Consider the following 15,800-nt stretch of genomic DNA (forward strand, 5'->3'; position numbering starts at 1 on the left):
CTTGATGGATTAATGCAATTACTACTGTTTTTCATTCAATTATGCTTGCTTCCATTCCAAGATACTACTTGTTCTTAAACCGGATGAATGTGATGATCCGTGACACTCATCATCATTCTCAACTATGAACGTGTGCCTGACAACCACCTCCGTTCTACCTTAGATTAAGTAGATATCTCTTGGATTCTTTAACCGGAATCTTCGTGGTATAAGCTAGAAATGATGGCGGCATTCAAGAGAATCCGGAAGGTCTAAACCTTATCTGTGGTATTCTGAGTAGGATTCAATGATTGAATGACTGTGACGAGCTTCAAACTCCTGAAGGCGGGGCGTTAGTGACAGACGCAAAAGAATCACTGGATTCTATTCCGGCCTGATTGAGAACCGACAGATGGATAGCCGTGCCGTGACAGGGTGCGTTGAACATTTCCACTGAGAGGATGGGAGGTAGCCACTGACAACGGTGAAACCCTTGCATACAGCTTGCCATGGAAGGAACCTTGCGTGCTTGAAGAAGAAGACAGTAGGAAAGCAGAGATTCAGAAGATGAAGCATCTCCAAAACCTCAACCTATTCTCCATTACTGCAAAACAAGTACTTATTTCATGTTCTTTTGTTTTTCACAATCAATCCTGATAATTTCTTATATCTTGACTAAGATTTACAAGATAACCATAGCTTGCTTCAAGCCGACAATCTCCGTGGGATCGACCCTTACTCACGTAAGGTATTACTTGGACGACCCAGTGCACTTGCTGGTTAGTTGTGCGGGGTTGCAAAAGTGTGATTGCAATTTCGTGCACCATTGGCCTTACAGGATGTAGGCCTTTCAAAACTTCACAAAAATTTCTAGGCTGATATATGTGACAATTCAGATGATGATGAAATAGACCTAACCAAACTTTTGTCACAAGTAGCAACCCAAAAGACCATATGTAATGACCCAAAAGGTAAAATAATCACCCAAACAAAATTACCCCAATCAATTCAAACCCAACCCCTAAACACCCAACCAAAACCACAATCCACATACATTTCAAAAAACAAATTCTCATATGTCCTCTTAATGGAATCCGAATTCTGAGAAAAATCGCTTTTTAAGATAATCCCCAAAGTCTTTCCACAAGGATTCTATTTTAGACCAACAGTCATAAACAAAACCAGACAGTTTTATGAATTCATACTATTGGATTCAGATTCAGTCTCGGTAAAACACTACAAAGATCCCAAAGATGCCACCAACATAACCCATTCAACCATTCAAATTCTAAAAGTACTCACCCCTACTCAATTTGAAAAAAACTCAAATAATACCAAAAAATTTTCCCAACCTTTTGACCCGATAAGATATTATTATTGGGATTATGTGGACACCTGGACAAGAGTATTTTGGTTACAAAATAATTAGAATAGACATTCCTAATTCATCTACTTTAAAGAAAATACCAATTATTATTTTCCAAACTAGTTTACCCAATGGTGGGATTATTTTGGCCCATTACCAGAGATCTTGCCCCTACCTGCCGATGAGGGGTTCAAAATTTTCACTAAAAAATTTGACCAACAGGAAACAAGCATCCCTGCGGATCTTCGATTTTTCTCTATATTTTCACTAGCCTGGGTATTCTCATGGCAATACAGGTATGGAAAACAGGAGCGCCCAAAAGCACCACCAATGCTTCAAAGAAATGCCTATGTTAAATGGTGGTCTCAGTTCGATGAAACCATGGCTAACCCGTACAAAGTTCGAAAATGGTTCAACGAACACCCTAAGTTCACCAAGTCATTTGATCATGAAGAGTCAATATTTTTCAATCAGAAAGCCCAATCAAAAGAAACACTAGCAAAACATCTCCAACAAATCATGCAGATGATCGAAGAAAATAAAGTACACAAAGAAGACTCCACTTTTTCAACAGAATCCTCAAGTGATTATAATAAAAACGAAGACGATTGCTTTGGGATCAACCTAGGAGAAGATTAGATAAGCATTTCAAAATTTATTCCAAAAAATCAAAAATTGTATCAACTTGTACTGTAGAAATAGTACCGGTTAACATAACTTGTACTGTAAAAACAGTAGAATCTAGGTCTATAAAAGAAAATCTCTGCAACATTTTGAGGCAAAATTTTTAGAAACATAATATTAGAGAGAGAAGTTAGAGAGAGAGATTTTGAGAATTCTTTGTAAGCCTTTTACTCCTTCTTTATTCAAGTTTTCTTCAATCCAATTTAATAAAGATTTTTTAGTTCTTCAATTTCGTGTTTTCAATTTAAGCTTTTTGCATCTGCATATGTGTGCGGACTACCGCCACATCTAACTTCATACTAACTTGCATATGCGTGTGAACTACCGCCGCATCTAACTTCATATTTACTTCCTTGTTTCTGCATCTGCATTCATATAACTAAACAACATTAATATTATAATCTCCTTTTCTCTTTTTTTCTTTTAGATCTACTTCGGGCATTTCTCCACTTCTCCTTTTTTCCTCCTTTTCTCCTTGTCTAGGTATATATATGAATTAAAATACAAATAATTATTATATGTAATTATACCTATATATATGAATTTATCTAAAAAAATAAAAAAATAAATTATATTATTTATTTAGTTTTTTCAAAAAATTTAAAAAGATAAAAAAATATTTTCATGTATTATATATATTTTTAAATAAATTTTATTTTTATAAATATTTTAATAAAAAAATATATTATATAATAAAATATTATATAATTAACCTAAATTTTCAGATAATTAACCTAAGTTAATCAAAATATGCATGAAGAATGGGAGAAAATTTAGGTTAATTAGGTGAGTATCACTCTTACTTTACATCAAAATATGTACAAAGATAGAACATTTAGGTAATAAATAATCTATCTCTTAGTTCAGTACATAAATTACAAAAATATTAAAAAAATAAAAAAAGCAGTTAAAATTAATATTATTAAATAAATTAAAGTAAATTATATCTGTATTTTATTAAATATTTTTGTATAAATTAATGAATAATATTATACGTTTAAATTTTTTTATAAACTAAATTCAACTAAATTAAACAATAAAACTTAAAATAATATTATGAATAAATAATTTTTGTTAATATTAGATCAATTTAATTAAAATTAATTAATAAAAATTTTGAATTTATAGTATTATTCTACATACTTCGGTGCATACCTATTGAAACTATTCTTTATATCTGAAAAGCAATATCCTCTCTTCCAATTTGATAATGTTAGTTTGTATAAAGCTTCTCTACTCAACTAAACATATAATATTTTCCGTAAGTATTGATATCCTAATACTCAATAATGTTCTAAAATAAGTTTAAGACACTTATTTAGCATTATAAACTTGTAATTCAATTAGTGGCTAGTCTATCTTATCCTAATTAAGTTCTAGTATAAAGAAGTAAAGAGACACATCAATTACATGTGGCTGAAATATTTGTATCATAGTCAACCATTTAATTTCTGAAAGAGTCTGAAAAATAACTCATATTAAGAAATGAAAATGATATAGGTAGAAAACAGAACCATCAATTTTCGTTATGCGAATAATTTTCTATTTTTAGGAAAAATATGAGGAGTCAATAGAATATTTGTATAATGTGTATAATAGAAATTTAAAAAATATTAGAAATATAATTATTAGTGTTATTTTTTTCTATCGGCTGAAACTTTTGGAATGAGTGATATTATGACATGATATTAGAGTTTTAAATTCGAAAGGTTAAGAGTTCGATTCTTGATAAACTTAAAAATTAATTTAAGTCTTTAAAAAGATATTTATTATTTCTAGTATTCGAATAGTATAAAAAATGTTCAATTTATACCATTGTACAAATAAACTACCATTGTCTCCGTAGGGAGATCTTTTTTTTTTCAAAAATAAAAAAAATGGTTGACTTAAGAGAAAAAGGAAAAAACGACAGAATAAGAACCCTTGTGAATTGTGATTACAAACACCAAAAAAAAAAAAACAATGAAGGAAAGCCATGGATGCACCTCGCGTCCTCCTCCTTCTTCTCCTCCACCGCCACCTTTGCACATAGCCATGTATCCATGGTTCGCCATGGGACACCTCACTCCATGTCTCCACCTCTCCAACAAGCTAGCAAAGAGAGGCCATAGAATCTCCTTCTTCATCCCAAGAAGAACAATCTCAAAGCTTCAACACCTAAATCTTCTCCCACACCTCATCACCTTCATTCCCATCAACGTTCCTCACGTTCACGGCCTTCCTCTTAATGCAGAAACCACATCAGACGTTCCCTTTGCTCTATACACGCATATCGCCACCGCCATGGACCTCACTGAGAAGGACACAGAGCTTCTCCTCAAGGAACTAAACCCACAAATCATTCTCTTTGATTTCCAGCATTGGCTACTGTTGGTGGGTCCCCAATATCAAGTGGGGCCCACGCAACTTAAAAAAAAAAAGAAATAAAGGAAAGAAAGTGGCATAAGCCACGAGAGGGGAGTGAGAGAAAATTCATTCATTTTTGAATGAAAGGAAAAAACGAAGCCAGCTTCGGCGTCGAGAGAAGAAGGAAATTTGGGGGAAAAGGGCAAGCCAACTTTGATCATATTGACTTGGTAAACTTACTCCATTTCTTATGAAATTTTAGTATGTTATTCCTGGTGTAGAGATGAACATTAGGATATAACTTGCTTGTGGTATTGCCTTCTCTTTTGCCTGTTTTGAGATACCCACTTTTGTGGAGGGTTTATGTTGATTCCACCAGTTTTGGTGATGTATTTTGTTGATTGTTGAGATGCCCTAGTGTTACTAGGAAGACTGTTTGTGTACCCATTATTCTGATAGTGGAAGATTTTTCTGGACCAGGTCCCGTGGGTTTTTTGTCCCTCTTTTGGGGGTTTTCCCACGTTAAAATTCTGGTGTCTGGTTATTTAATTTTTGCCATTATATTTGTTGCTTGGAGTATCTTTGGTGTTGCCCATTTAATTGCACAGGTTGTGGAAAAATTATTTTTGGTGCTTCCACTGTTAGACAGGTTCTTGATTTAAACCTGTATTGAGTTTTCCCAACAAAGTGGTATCCAGAGCTTTGGTTGTTTATTTCTGTGCTGATTAAATGGAGGAAAATACTCATGGACCGAATATGGTCAAATTGAATTCCCAAAATTATTCAATTTGGAAGACCCTCATGGAAGATATGCTGTATAGCAAGGACTTGTATGATCCTGTGGAGGGAGATAAATCCAAAGGTACTAAATCCGATGCTGAATGGAAGAAGCTGAATCGGAAGGCAGTTGCTTTGATGAGGCAATGGCTTGATCTTAGTGTGTATCCACATGTTGACACCGAAACGAATGCTGAGAAGATGTGGAAGAAATTGAAGGAGTTATATGAGAGAAAGAATGTGCAAAACAAAGCATTCTTGATTAGGAAGCTTGTCAATATGAAGTATGTTGAAGGTAAATCAATGCCGGAGCACTTGAGTATTTTTCAGGAGACGGTGAACCAACTGACAAATAATGAAATCACTTTGAATGATGAGTTGCAAGCCCTGTTGTTGTTGAGCTCTTTGCCTGATAGTTGGGAAGTTCTGGTTGTGACACTAACTAACTCAGCTCCAAATGGGAAGTTGACGTTAGCAATGGTTAAAGAGAGCATGTTGAATGAAGAAGCCAGAAGAAGAGAGCGAGGTTTGACTAATGCCTCCTCACAATCAGAAGCACTTGTTTCAGAGTCACGGGGGAGAAGTCAAAGTAGAAAACCTCACAGTTCTGACAGGTCAGAGAGTCGAAGCAAGTCAAGAGGAAAGTACAAGCCAAGAAAGGAGTTCATTTGTCACCATTGTGGCAAGCCGGGGCATATCAAGAGGTATTGTAGGTTCTTGAAAAGAGAACAATCAAGGGGAAGAAACGAAGACAAAGGTAAAGATAGTGATAAAGAAACTGCTGCTATTGTTTATGAAGATGTTCTTATCACATATGATGAAAATTATGTGAATCTTGTCTGTGATGATTCCACTTGGATTATGGACTCTGGTGCCTCATGTCATGTCACTCCGAGGCGTGAATTTTTCACTTCCTATACTGCTGGAAATTTTGGCAAGATCAAATTGGGAGATAAAGGAGTGTGTGATATCATTGGTATGGGTGATATGTGGCTTGAAACCAACATGGGATGCAAGTTGCAGTTGAAGAATGTTAGGCATGCGCCAGATATGCGGTTCAATCTCATTTCAGTGAAGGCATTGGATCAAGAAGGATATTGCACTTCCTTTGGTAGTGGAAAATGCAAGATTACCAAAGGAGCTCTCATTGTTGCTAAAGAAGACAATAGTCTCACTACTCTCTACCGATTGCAAGCAAAGTTGTGCAAAGAAGAGATGAATGTAGCTGATGATTCCTCTTCTGATTTGTGGCATATACGTCTTGGTCACTTGAGCGAGAAAGGACTAAGCGTCTTGGCCAAGAAGCACTCACTTCCAGTGAAAGGTACAACTTTAAATACTTGCACTCATTGTTTTGTTGGAAAGCATGCTAGAGTATCATTTCATAATTCTGGACCTCATAGGAGATCACATGTTCTAGATTTAGTTCACACTGATGTTTGCACTATGGATGCTAAGACACTAGGTGGTGCATCATATTTTGTTACTTTTATTGATGATTATTCTCGAAAAGTGTGGGCTTTTGTTTTGAAATCTAAAGACCAGGTGCTCGGAATCTTCAAACACTTTCATGCAAGTGTTGAAAGAGAAACAGGAAGAAAATTGAAATGTGTTCGAGCAGATAATGGTGGTGAATACAGGGGTCCGTTTGAAGAGTATTGTAAAGGACATGGGATCAAGCTTGAGAAGACAGTTCCTAAGACTCCTCAACATAATGGAGTTGCAGAGAGAATGAATCGCACTATCAATGATAGAGTCAGGTGTATGCTCTCTCATGCAAAGTTGCCTAAATCCTTTTGGGGTGAAGCAATGAGGACTGCAGTAGATTTGATCAACCTTTCTCCTTCAGTTCCACTAAATGGTGATGTTCCAGAGAAAGTTTGGAGAGGGAAAGATGTCTCCTATAGTCACTTGAGAGTGTTTGGCTGCAGGGCTTTTGTTCACATTCCAAGAGATGAAAGGTCTAAACTTGATGGGAAGTCAAAGCAGTGTATCTTCATGGGTTATGGTCACGAAGACTTTGGTTACAGATTATGGGATCCGGTGAGCAAGAAGATAATTAGAAGCCGAGATGTGATTTTTCTTGAAGACCAAACTATTGAAGATCTTGAGAAGACAGATAAGCCAACAGTAACTGTTAGACGTTCTGTTGATGATGAACCTGGTCCTTCCACTAGACCTCCTATTGATGGGGGAGATGTACAAGTTGATAATGATGGTGATGATTTGCATGATGAACCTACACCTCAACCTGAGGTGCCAGATGTTGAAGTTCCACCTGAACCACCAGTTGAGCCTGAATTGAGAAGATCTACTAGAGAACGTCATCCTTCTCAGAAATACTCTCCTCATCAGTATGTGATGAATACTGAGACTGGGGAGCCAGAGAGCTACCAGGAAGCTATGTCTGATGAGCATAAAGGAAGATTGGTTGAAGGCCATGCAAGAGGAAATGAAATCCTTGCATGAGAATCATACTTTTGAATTGGTGAAGTTGCCGAAGGGTAAGAGAGCATTCAAGAATAAATGGGTGTTCAAATTGAAAGCGGATGAAAGTGTCTCACGGCCAAGGTACAAAGCTCGATTGGTTGTGAAAGGCTTTGAGCAAAAGAAAGGTATTGATTTTGAGGAGATTTTCTCTCCAGTTGTGAAGATGTCCTCTATTCGAGTTGTGCTTGGATTGGCGGCTAGCTTGAATTTAGAGGTTGAGCAACTTGATGTGAAGACTGCATTCCTTCACGGTGACATAGATAAAGAAATCTATATGGAGCAACCAGAGGGTTTCGAGGTTAAAGGAAAGGAGCACCTTGTATGCAAGTTGAAGAAGAGCTTATATGGGTTAAAGCAAGCGCCAAGGCAGTGGTACACAAAGTTTGATTCCTTCATGGAAGGTCATGGGTACAGTAAGACTTCTTCTGATCCTTGTGTCTATGTTAAGAAATTCTCTGATGGTGATTTTATAATTCTCTTGCTTTATGTTGATGACATGTTGATTGTTGGTCATGACACTAAGAAGATTGAAAGTCTTAAGAAAGACTTGAACAGATCCTTTGCTATGAAGGATTTGGGTCCTGCAAAGAAAATCCTTGGCATGAGTATCACTCGTGACAGGAAGAATGGAAAACTGTGGTTGTCACAACAGAAGTACATTGAGAAGGTTTTAGAGAGGTTTAGCATGAGTAATTCCAAACCTGTTAGTACTCCACTTGCTAGTCATTTCAAGCTGAGTTCGCAGCAATGTCCTACAAATGAGAAAGAGAAAGCGGAAATGAAGAAGATTCCATATGCATCTGCAGTTGGCAGTTTGATGTATGCTATGGTTTGCACCAGGCCAGATATTGCTCATGCAGTTGGAGTTGTTAGTCGGTTTCTCTCTAATCCTGGCAAGGAACACTGGCAAGCAGTGAAGTTGATTCTCAGATACCTTAATGGTACTGCCAGAGTTTGTTTATGCTTTGGGAGTGGCCAACCTGTGTTGGATGGTTACACAGATGCAGATATGGCTGGGGATCTTGATTCAAGGAAGTCTACTTCTGGTTATATGATGACTTTTGCAGGGGGAGCTGTGTCGTGGCAATCTCGACTTCAGAAATGTGTTGCTTTGTCTACTACAGAGGCAGAATACATTGCTGTTGTTGAAGCTTCTAAGGAACTCTTGTGGATGAAGAAATTCCTACAAGAGTTAGGCATCAATCAAGAGAAGTTTGTGTTATTTTGTGACAGTCAGAGTGCTATCCATCTCAGCAAGAATCCGACGTTTCATTCTAGATCGAAGCATATAGAGGTGAGGTATCATTGGATACGTCAAGCGCTTGAGATGAAGTCATATGCACTTGAGAAGATCCATACTGATGATAATGGTTCAGATATGATGACTAAGAGTTTACCTGCAGTGAAGTTTGATTCCTGCAAAGAGAAGGCGGGCTTGGTGGAGCAGCCTGTCCCCACTTGAATTGGTGAGGGGGAGATTTGTTGGTGGGTCCCCAATATCAAGTGGGGCCCACGCAACTTAAAAAAAAAGAAATAAAGGAAAGAAAGTGGCATAAGCCACGAGAGGGGAGTGAGAGAAAATTCATTCATTTTTGAATGAAAGGAAAAAACGAAGCCAGCTTCGGCGTCGAGAGAAGAAGGAAATTTGGGGGAAAAGGGCAAGCCAACTTTGATCATATTGACTTGGTAAACTTGCTCCATTTCTTATGAAATTTTAGTATGTTATTCCTGGTGTAGAGATGAACATTAGGATATAACTTGCTTGTGGTATTGCCTTCTCTTTTGCCTGTTTTGAGATACCCACTTTTGTGGAGGGTTTATGTTGATTCCACCAGTTTTGGTGATGTATTTTGTTGATTGTTGAGATGCCCTAGTGTTACTAGGAAGACTGTTTGTGTACCCATTATTCTGATAGTGGAAGATTTTTCTGGACCAGGTCCCGTGGGTTTTTTGTCCCTCTTTTGGGGGTTTTCCCACGTTAAAATTCTGGTGTCTGGTTATTTAATTTTTGCCATTATATTTGTTGCTTGGAGTATCTTTGGTGTTGCCCATTTAATTGCACAGGTTGTGGAAAAATTATTTTTGGTGCTTCCGCTGTTAGACAGGTTCTTGATTTAAACCTGTATTGAGTTTTCCCAACAGCTACCAAATTTGGCTCGAAGCTTAGGCATCAAGAGTGTCCAATACATGATAGTTTATCCAATTTCGACTGCTTACCTCGGAGAAGGACCAAGAAAGAGATTAGAATTAACGGAGGAAGATCTCAAGAAACCGCCACCAGGGTTTCCTTATGATGATGATTATTCCTTCAAGTTTTATACACATGAACTCCGGTTCTTAGTTGAATCAAGGAAAAACATCGAGTTTGGAAGCGGTGTTCGTTTATACGATCGGTTCTACATCGGTACAAAGCTGGCGGATGCAGTAGGATTCAAAGGTTGCAGACAAATCGATGGGGTTTATGCTGATTACATTGAAACTGTTCTTGGGAAGCCATGTTTGCTCTCAGGGCCTCTTTTGCCAGAGCCATCTGACATAGATTTGGACAAAAAATGGGAATCATGGCTTAATGGATTCAAACCTGGTTCCGTTGTTTATTGCGCTTACGGAAGTGAAGCCCCGTTGCAACAAAACCAGTTTCAAGAACTGTTACTTGGTCTTGAACAAACCGGTTTGCCGTTTCTTGCAGCACTTAAGCCACCGGTTGGGTTTGATTCCATTGAAGAAGCGTTACCAGAAGGGTTTAAAGAAAGAGCGGAAGAAAGAGGAGTTGTGTACGGTGGATGGGTTCAGCAACAATTGGTTTTGGAGCACCCTTCTGTTGGATGCTTCATAACACACTGTGGTTCAGCTTCCATAACGGAGGCTCTTGTGAACACGTGTCAGATTGTGCTGTTGCCACGTTTGGGATCTGATCATATTATGAATGCAAGGATGATGAGTGGAAAATTAAAGGTTGGGGTTGAAGTGGAAAAAGGTGAAGATGATGGGTTTTTTAGCCGAGAGTGTGTGTACAAAGCTGTTAAGACAGTGATGGATGATGAGAGTGAAGTTGGAAGAAGGGTAAGGGAAAATCATACCAAAGTTAGAAACTTTTTACTAAGTGATAATTTAGAGTCCTCTTGTGTTGATAGTTTCTGTCACAGGCTTAGAGATTTACTTTAAGATCTCACAAATTAACTTAAATAATTTTAGTTTGTGAATTCTATTGTCTTCATACTTAATTCTAATTCTATTGTGATGTAGTTCTTTTTTGTTTTATAATTAAAAAATATGTAGAATTTTGTTAAGAACTTAAGATAATAAAATGATTACATTTTAATAACAAAGTACTTTATCATAAAGATTTAATGAATTAAAAATAATATATACTTTAAAAAGTGATGATTGTAGTTTCTTTTTCTCTCTGTAATAATAATTTAAATTCTTAACTTTGTTTCGCTAATTCTTAATTGAAAAATATTATTTATAAATAAGTATATATAGAAATGAATGATCGAATTAGCAAACATAAGAGAAATGAACAAGGTTGATTGCGTCGATATCTGTACACGTAGTAAGTGCCATGTGTGAAGTAATGCAAGAGGGTTGGTAACTGTTGGTGGGTCCCAACCAAGCGGGGCCACAACTTAAAAAAAAAATAAAATAAAAAAAGAAAGTGGCTTATTGCCACGGGAGAAAAAAAGAGAGATTAGGAAGTCTCATTCATTTTGAACGAAAGAAAAGAAGCAGTAGGGTTTCGGCGTGAGAGAAGAAGAAAATTGGGGAAAAGAGCTTTGTCAATTTTAATCATATTGATCTGGTAAATTTATTTTATTTCTTATGAAATTTTAGTATGTTATTTCTAGTGTAGAAATGAATATTAGAATATAACTTGTTAGTTAATTTGTCTTTTTTTTTGTCTGATTTGAGATACCTACTTTGTGGAGGGTTTATGTTAATTCCACCAGTTTTGGTGATATATTTTGTTGATTGTTGAGATGCCCTAGTGTTATTAGGAAGATTGATTGTGTACTCATTATTCTGATAGTGGAAGATTGTTCTGGACTAGGTCCCGTAGATTTTTTGTCCCTCTTTTGGGGGTTTTCACACATTAAAATTCTAGTGTCTGATTATTTAATTTTCTGCCATTATATTTGCTGCTTGGAGTATCTTTGGTGTTGCCCATTAATTACACAGGTTGTGAAAAAATTATTTTTGGTACTTCCACTATTAGACAGGTTCTTGATTTAAACCTGTGTTGAGTTTTCCCAACAAAGTGGTATCTAGAGCTTTGGTTGGTTATCTCTATGCTGATTAAATGGAGAAAAATACTCATGGACCGAATATGGTCAAATTGAATTCTCAAAATTATTCAATTTGGAAGACCCTCATGGAAGATATGCTGTATAGCAAGGACTTGTATGATCCTGTAGAGGGAGATAAATCCAAAGTTACTAAATCCGATGCTGAATGGAAGAAGCTGAATCGGAAGGCAGTTGCTTTGATTAGGCAATGGCTTGATCTTAGTGTGTATCCACATGTTGACACCGAAACGAAGGCTGAGAAGATGTGGAAGAAATTGAAGGAGTTATATGAGAGAAAGAATGTGCAAAACAAAGCATTCTTGATTAGGAAGCTTGTCAATATGAAGTATGTTGAAGGTAAATCAATGCCGGAGCACTTGAGTATTTTTCAGGAGACGGTGAACCAACTGACAAATAATGAAATCACTTTGAATGACGAGTTGCAAGCCTTGTTGTTGTTGAGCTCTTTGCCTGATAGTTGGGAAGTTCTGGTTGTGACACTAACTAACTCAGCTCCAAAAGGAAAGTTGACGTTAGCAATGGTTAAAGAGAGCATGTTGAATGAAGAAGCTAGAAGAAGAGAGCGAGGTTTGACTAATGCCTCCTCACAGTCAGAAGCACTTGTTTCAGAGTCACGGGAGAGAAGTCAAAGTAGAAAACCTCACAGTTCTGACAGGTCAGAGAGTCAAAGCAAGTCAAGAGGAAAGTACAAGTCAAGAAAGGAGTTCATTTGTCACCATTGTGGCAAACCGGGGCATATCAAGAGGTATTGTAGGTTCTTGAAAAGAGAACAATCAAAGGGAAGAAATGAAGACAAAGGTAAAGATGATAAAGAAACTGCTGTTATTGTTTATGATGATGTTCTTATCACATATGATGAAAATTATGTGAATCTTGTCTGTGATGATTCCACTTGGATTATGGACTCTGGTGCCTCATGTCATGTCACTCCGAAACGTGAGTTTTTCACTTCCTACACTGCCGGAAATTTTGGCAAGATCAAATTGGAAGATAAAGGAGTGTGTGATATCATTGGTATGGGTGATATGTGGCTTGAAACCAACATGGGATGCAAGTTGCAGTTGAAGAATGTTAGGCATGCGCCAGATATGCGGTTCAATCTCATTTCAGTGAAGGCATTGGATCAAGAGGGGTATTGCACTTCCTTTGGTAGTGAAAAATGCAAGATTACCAAAGGGGCTCTCATTGTTGCTAGAGAAGACAATAGTTTCACTACTCTCTATCGGTTGCAAGTAAAGTTGTGCAAAGAAGAGATGAATGTAGCTGATGATTCCTCTTCTGATTTGTGGCATATACGTCTTGGTCACTTGAGCGAGAAAAGACTAAGCGTCTTGGCCAAGAAGCACTCACTTCCAGTGAAAGATACAACTTTAAATACTTGCACTCATTGTTTTGTTGGAAAGCATGCTAGAGTATCATTTCATAATTCTGGACCTCATAGAAGATCACATGTTCTAGATTTAGTTCACACTGATGTTTGCACTATGGATGCTAAGACACTAGGTGGTGCATCATATTTTGTTACTTTTATTGATGATTATTCTCAAAAAGTGTGGGCTTTTGTTTTGAAATCTAAAGACCAGGTGCTCGGTATCTTCAAACACTTTCATGCAAGTGTTGAAAGAGAAATAGGAAGGAAATTGAAATGTGTTCGAGCAGATAATGGTGGTGAATACAGGGGTCCGTTTGAAGAGTATTGTAAAGGACATGGGATCAAGCTTGAGAAGACGGTTCCTAAGACTCCTCAACACAATGGAGTTGCTGAGAGAATGAATCGTACTATCAATGATAGAGTCAGGTGTATGCTCTCTCATGCAAAGTTGCCTAAATCCTTTTGGGGTGAAGCGATGAGGACTGCAGTAGATTTGATCAACCTTTCTCCTTCTGTTCCACTAAATGGTGATGTTCCAGAGAATGTTTGGAGAGGGAAAGATGTCTCATATAGTCACTTGAGAGTGTTCAGTTGCAGAGCTTTTGTTCACATTCCAAGAGATGAAAGGTCTAAACTTGATGGGAAGTCAAAGCAGTGTATCTTCATGGGTTATGGTCACGAAGACTTTGGTTACAGATTATGGGATCCGGTGAGCAAGAAGATAATTAGAAGTCGAGATGTGATTTTTCTTGAAGACCAAACTATTGAAGATCTTGAGAAGACAGATAAGCCAACAGTAACTGTTATACGCTCTGTTGATGATGAACCTGGTCCTTTCACTAGACCTCCTGTTGATGGGAGAGATGTACAAGTTGATAATGATGGTGATGATTTGCATGATGAACCTACACCTCAACCTGAGGTGCCAAATGTTGAAGTTCCACCTGAACTACCAGTTGAGCCTGAATTGAGAAGATCTACTAGAGAGCGTCATCCTTTTCAGAAATACTCTCCTCATGAGTATGTGATTAATACTGAGATTGGGGAGCCAGAGAGCTACCAGGAGGCTATGTCTGATGAGCATAAGGAAGATTGGTTGAAGGTCATGCAAGAAGAAATGAAATCCTTGCATGAGAATCATACTTTTGAATTGGTGAAGTTGCCGAAGGGTAAGAGAGCATTCAAGAATAAATGGGTGTTCAAGTTGAAAGCGAATAAAAATGTCTCACGACCAAGGTACAAAGCTCGATTGGTTGTGAAAGGTTTTGAGCAAAAGAAAGGTATTGATTTTGAGGAGATTTTTTCTTCAGTTGTGAAGATGTCCTCTATTCGAGTTGTGCTTGGATTAGCGGCTAGCTTGAATTTAGAGGTTGAGCAGCTTGATGTGAAGACTACATTCCTTCACAGTGACATAGATAAAGAAATTTATATGGAGCAACCAGAGGGTTTCGAGGTTAAAGGAAAGGAGCACCTTGTATGCAAGTTGAAGAAGAGCTTATATGGGCTAAAGCAAGCGCCAAGGCAGTAGTACACGAAGTTTGATTCCTTCATGGAAGGTCATGGGTACAGTAAGACTTCTTCTGATCCTTGTGTGTATGTTAAGAAATTCTCTGATGGTGATTTTATAATTCTCTTGCTTTATGTTGATGACATGTTGATTGTTGGTCATGACACTAAGAAGATTGAAAGTCTTAAGAAAGACTTGAACAGATCCTTTGTTATGAAGGATTTGGGTCCTGCAAAGAAAATCCTTGGCATGAGTATCACTCGTGACAGGAAGAATGGAAAACTGTGGTTGTCACAACAGAAGTATATTGAGAAGGTTTTAGAGAGGTTTAGTATGAGTAATTCCAAACCTGTTAGTACTCCACTTGCTAGTCATTTCAAGCTGAGTTCGCAGCAATGTCCTACAAGTGAGAAAGAGAAAGCGGAAATGAAGAAGATTCCATATGCATCTGCAGTTAGCAATTTGATGTATGCTATGGTTTGCACCAGGCTGGATATTGCTCATGCCGTTGGAGTTGTTAGTCGGTTTCTCTCTAATCCTGGCAAGGAACACTGGCAAGTAGTGAAGTGGATTCTCAAATACATTAATGGTACTTCCAGCGTTTGTTTATGCTTTGGGAGTGGCCAACCTGTGTTGGATGGTTACACAGATGTGGATATAGCTGGGATCTTAATTCAAGAAAGTCTACTTCTGGATATATGATGACTTTTGCAGGGGGAGCTGTGTCGTGGCAATCCCGACTTCAGAAATATGTTGCTTTGTCTACTACAGAGGCAGAATACATTGCTGTTGTTGAAGCTTCTAAGGAACTCTTGTGGATGAAGAAATTTCTACAAGAGTTAGGCATCAATCAAGAGAAGTTTGTGTTATTTTGTGACAATCAGAGTGCTATCCATCTCAATAAGAATCCGACGTTTCATTCTAGATCGAAGCACATAGAGGTGAGGTATCACTGGATACGTCAAGTGCTTG

The 15,800-nt window shown here is 37.6% G+C and overlaps 1 protein-coding gene across 2 annotated transcripts; it reads left to right on the forward strand.

Annotated features, from left to right (window-relative positions):
• The first annotated feature begins 3,974 nt into the window (after positions 1-3,974).
• LOC112707231 (cyanidin 3-O-galactoside 2''-O-xylosyltransferase FGGT1) lies at positions 3,975-10,887 on the forward strand. 2 transcript variants are annotated; one of them, XM_025758901.3, is made up of 2 exons: positions 3,975-4,402; positions 9,785-10,887. In XM_025758901.3, exons 1-2 carry the CDS (start codon positions 3,992-3,994, stop codon positions 10,805-10,807), a joined length of 1,434 nt encoding a protein of 477 aa, XP_025614686.2. In that variant the 5' UTR covers positions 3,975-3,991; the 3' UTR covers positions 10,808-10,887. The 2 variants fall into 2 exon arrangements, with proteins under 2 accessions (XP_025614686.2, XP_025614685.1); XM_025758900.3 differs by lacking the exon at positions 3,975-4,402 and adding an exon at positions 8,612-9,328.
• The last annotated feature ends 4,913 nt before the right edge of the window (positions 10,888-15,800 follow it).

Source organism: Arachis hypogaea, chromosome 8, assembly GCF_003086295.3.
Source record: "Arachis hypogaea cultivar Tifrunner chromosome 8, arahy.Tifrunner.gnm2.J5K5, whole genome shotgun sequence".
NCBI classification, from domain to species: domain Eukaryota; kingdom Viridiplantae; phylum Streptophyta; class Magnoliopsida; order Fabales; family Fabaceae; genus Arachis; species Arachis hypogaea.

Coding starts and splice junctions, on each gene's coding strand:
- LOC112707231 (XM_025758901.3), top strand. CDS start 3,992: ATGAAGGAAAGCCATGGATGCACCTCGCGTCCTCCTCCTTCTTCTCCT. Junction 4,403..9,784: donor TCCAGCATTGGCTACTGTTG/GTGGGTCCCCAA, acceptor TTTTCCCAACAG/CTACCAAATTTGGCTCGAAG.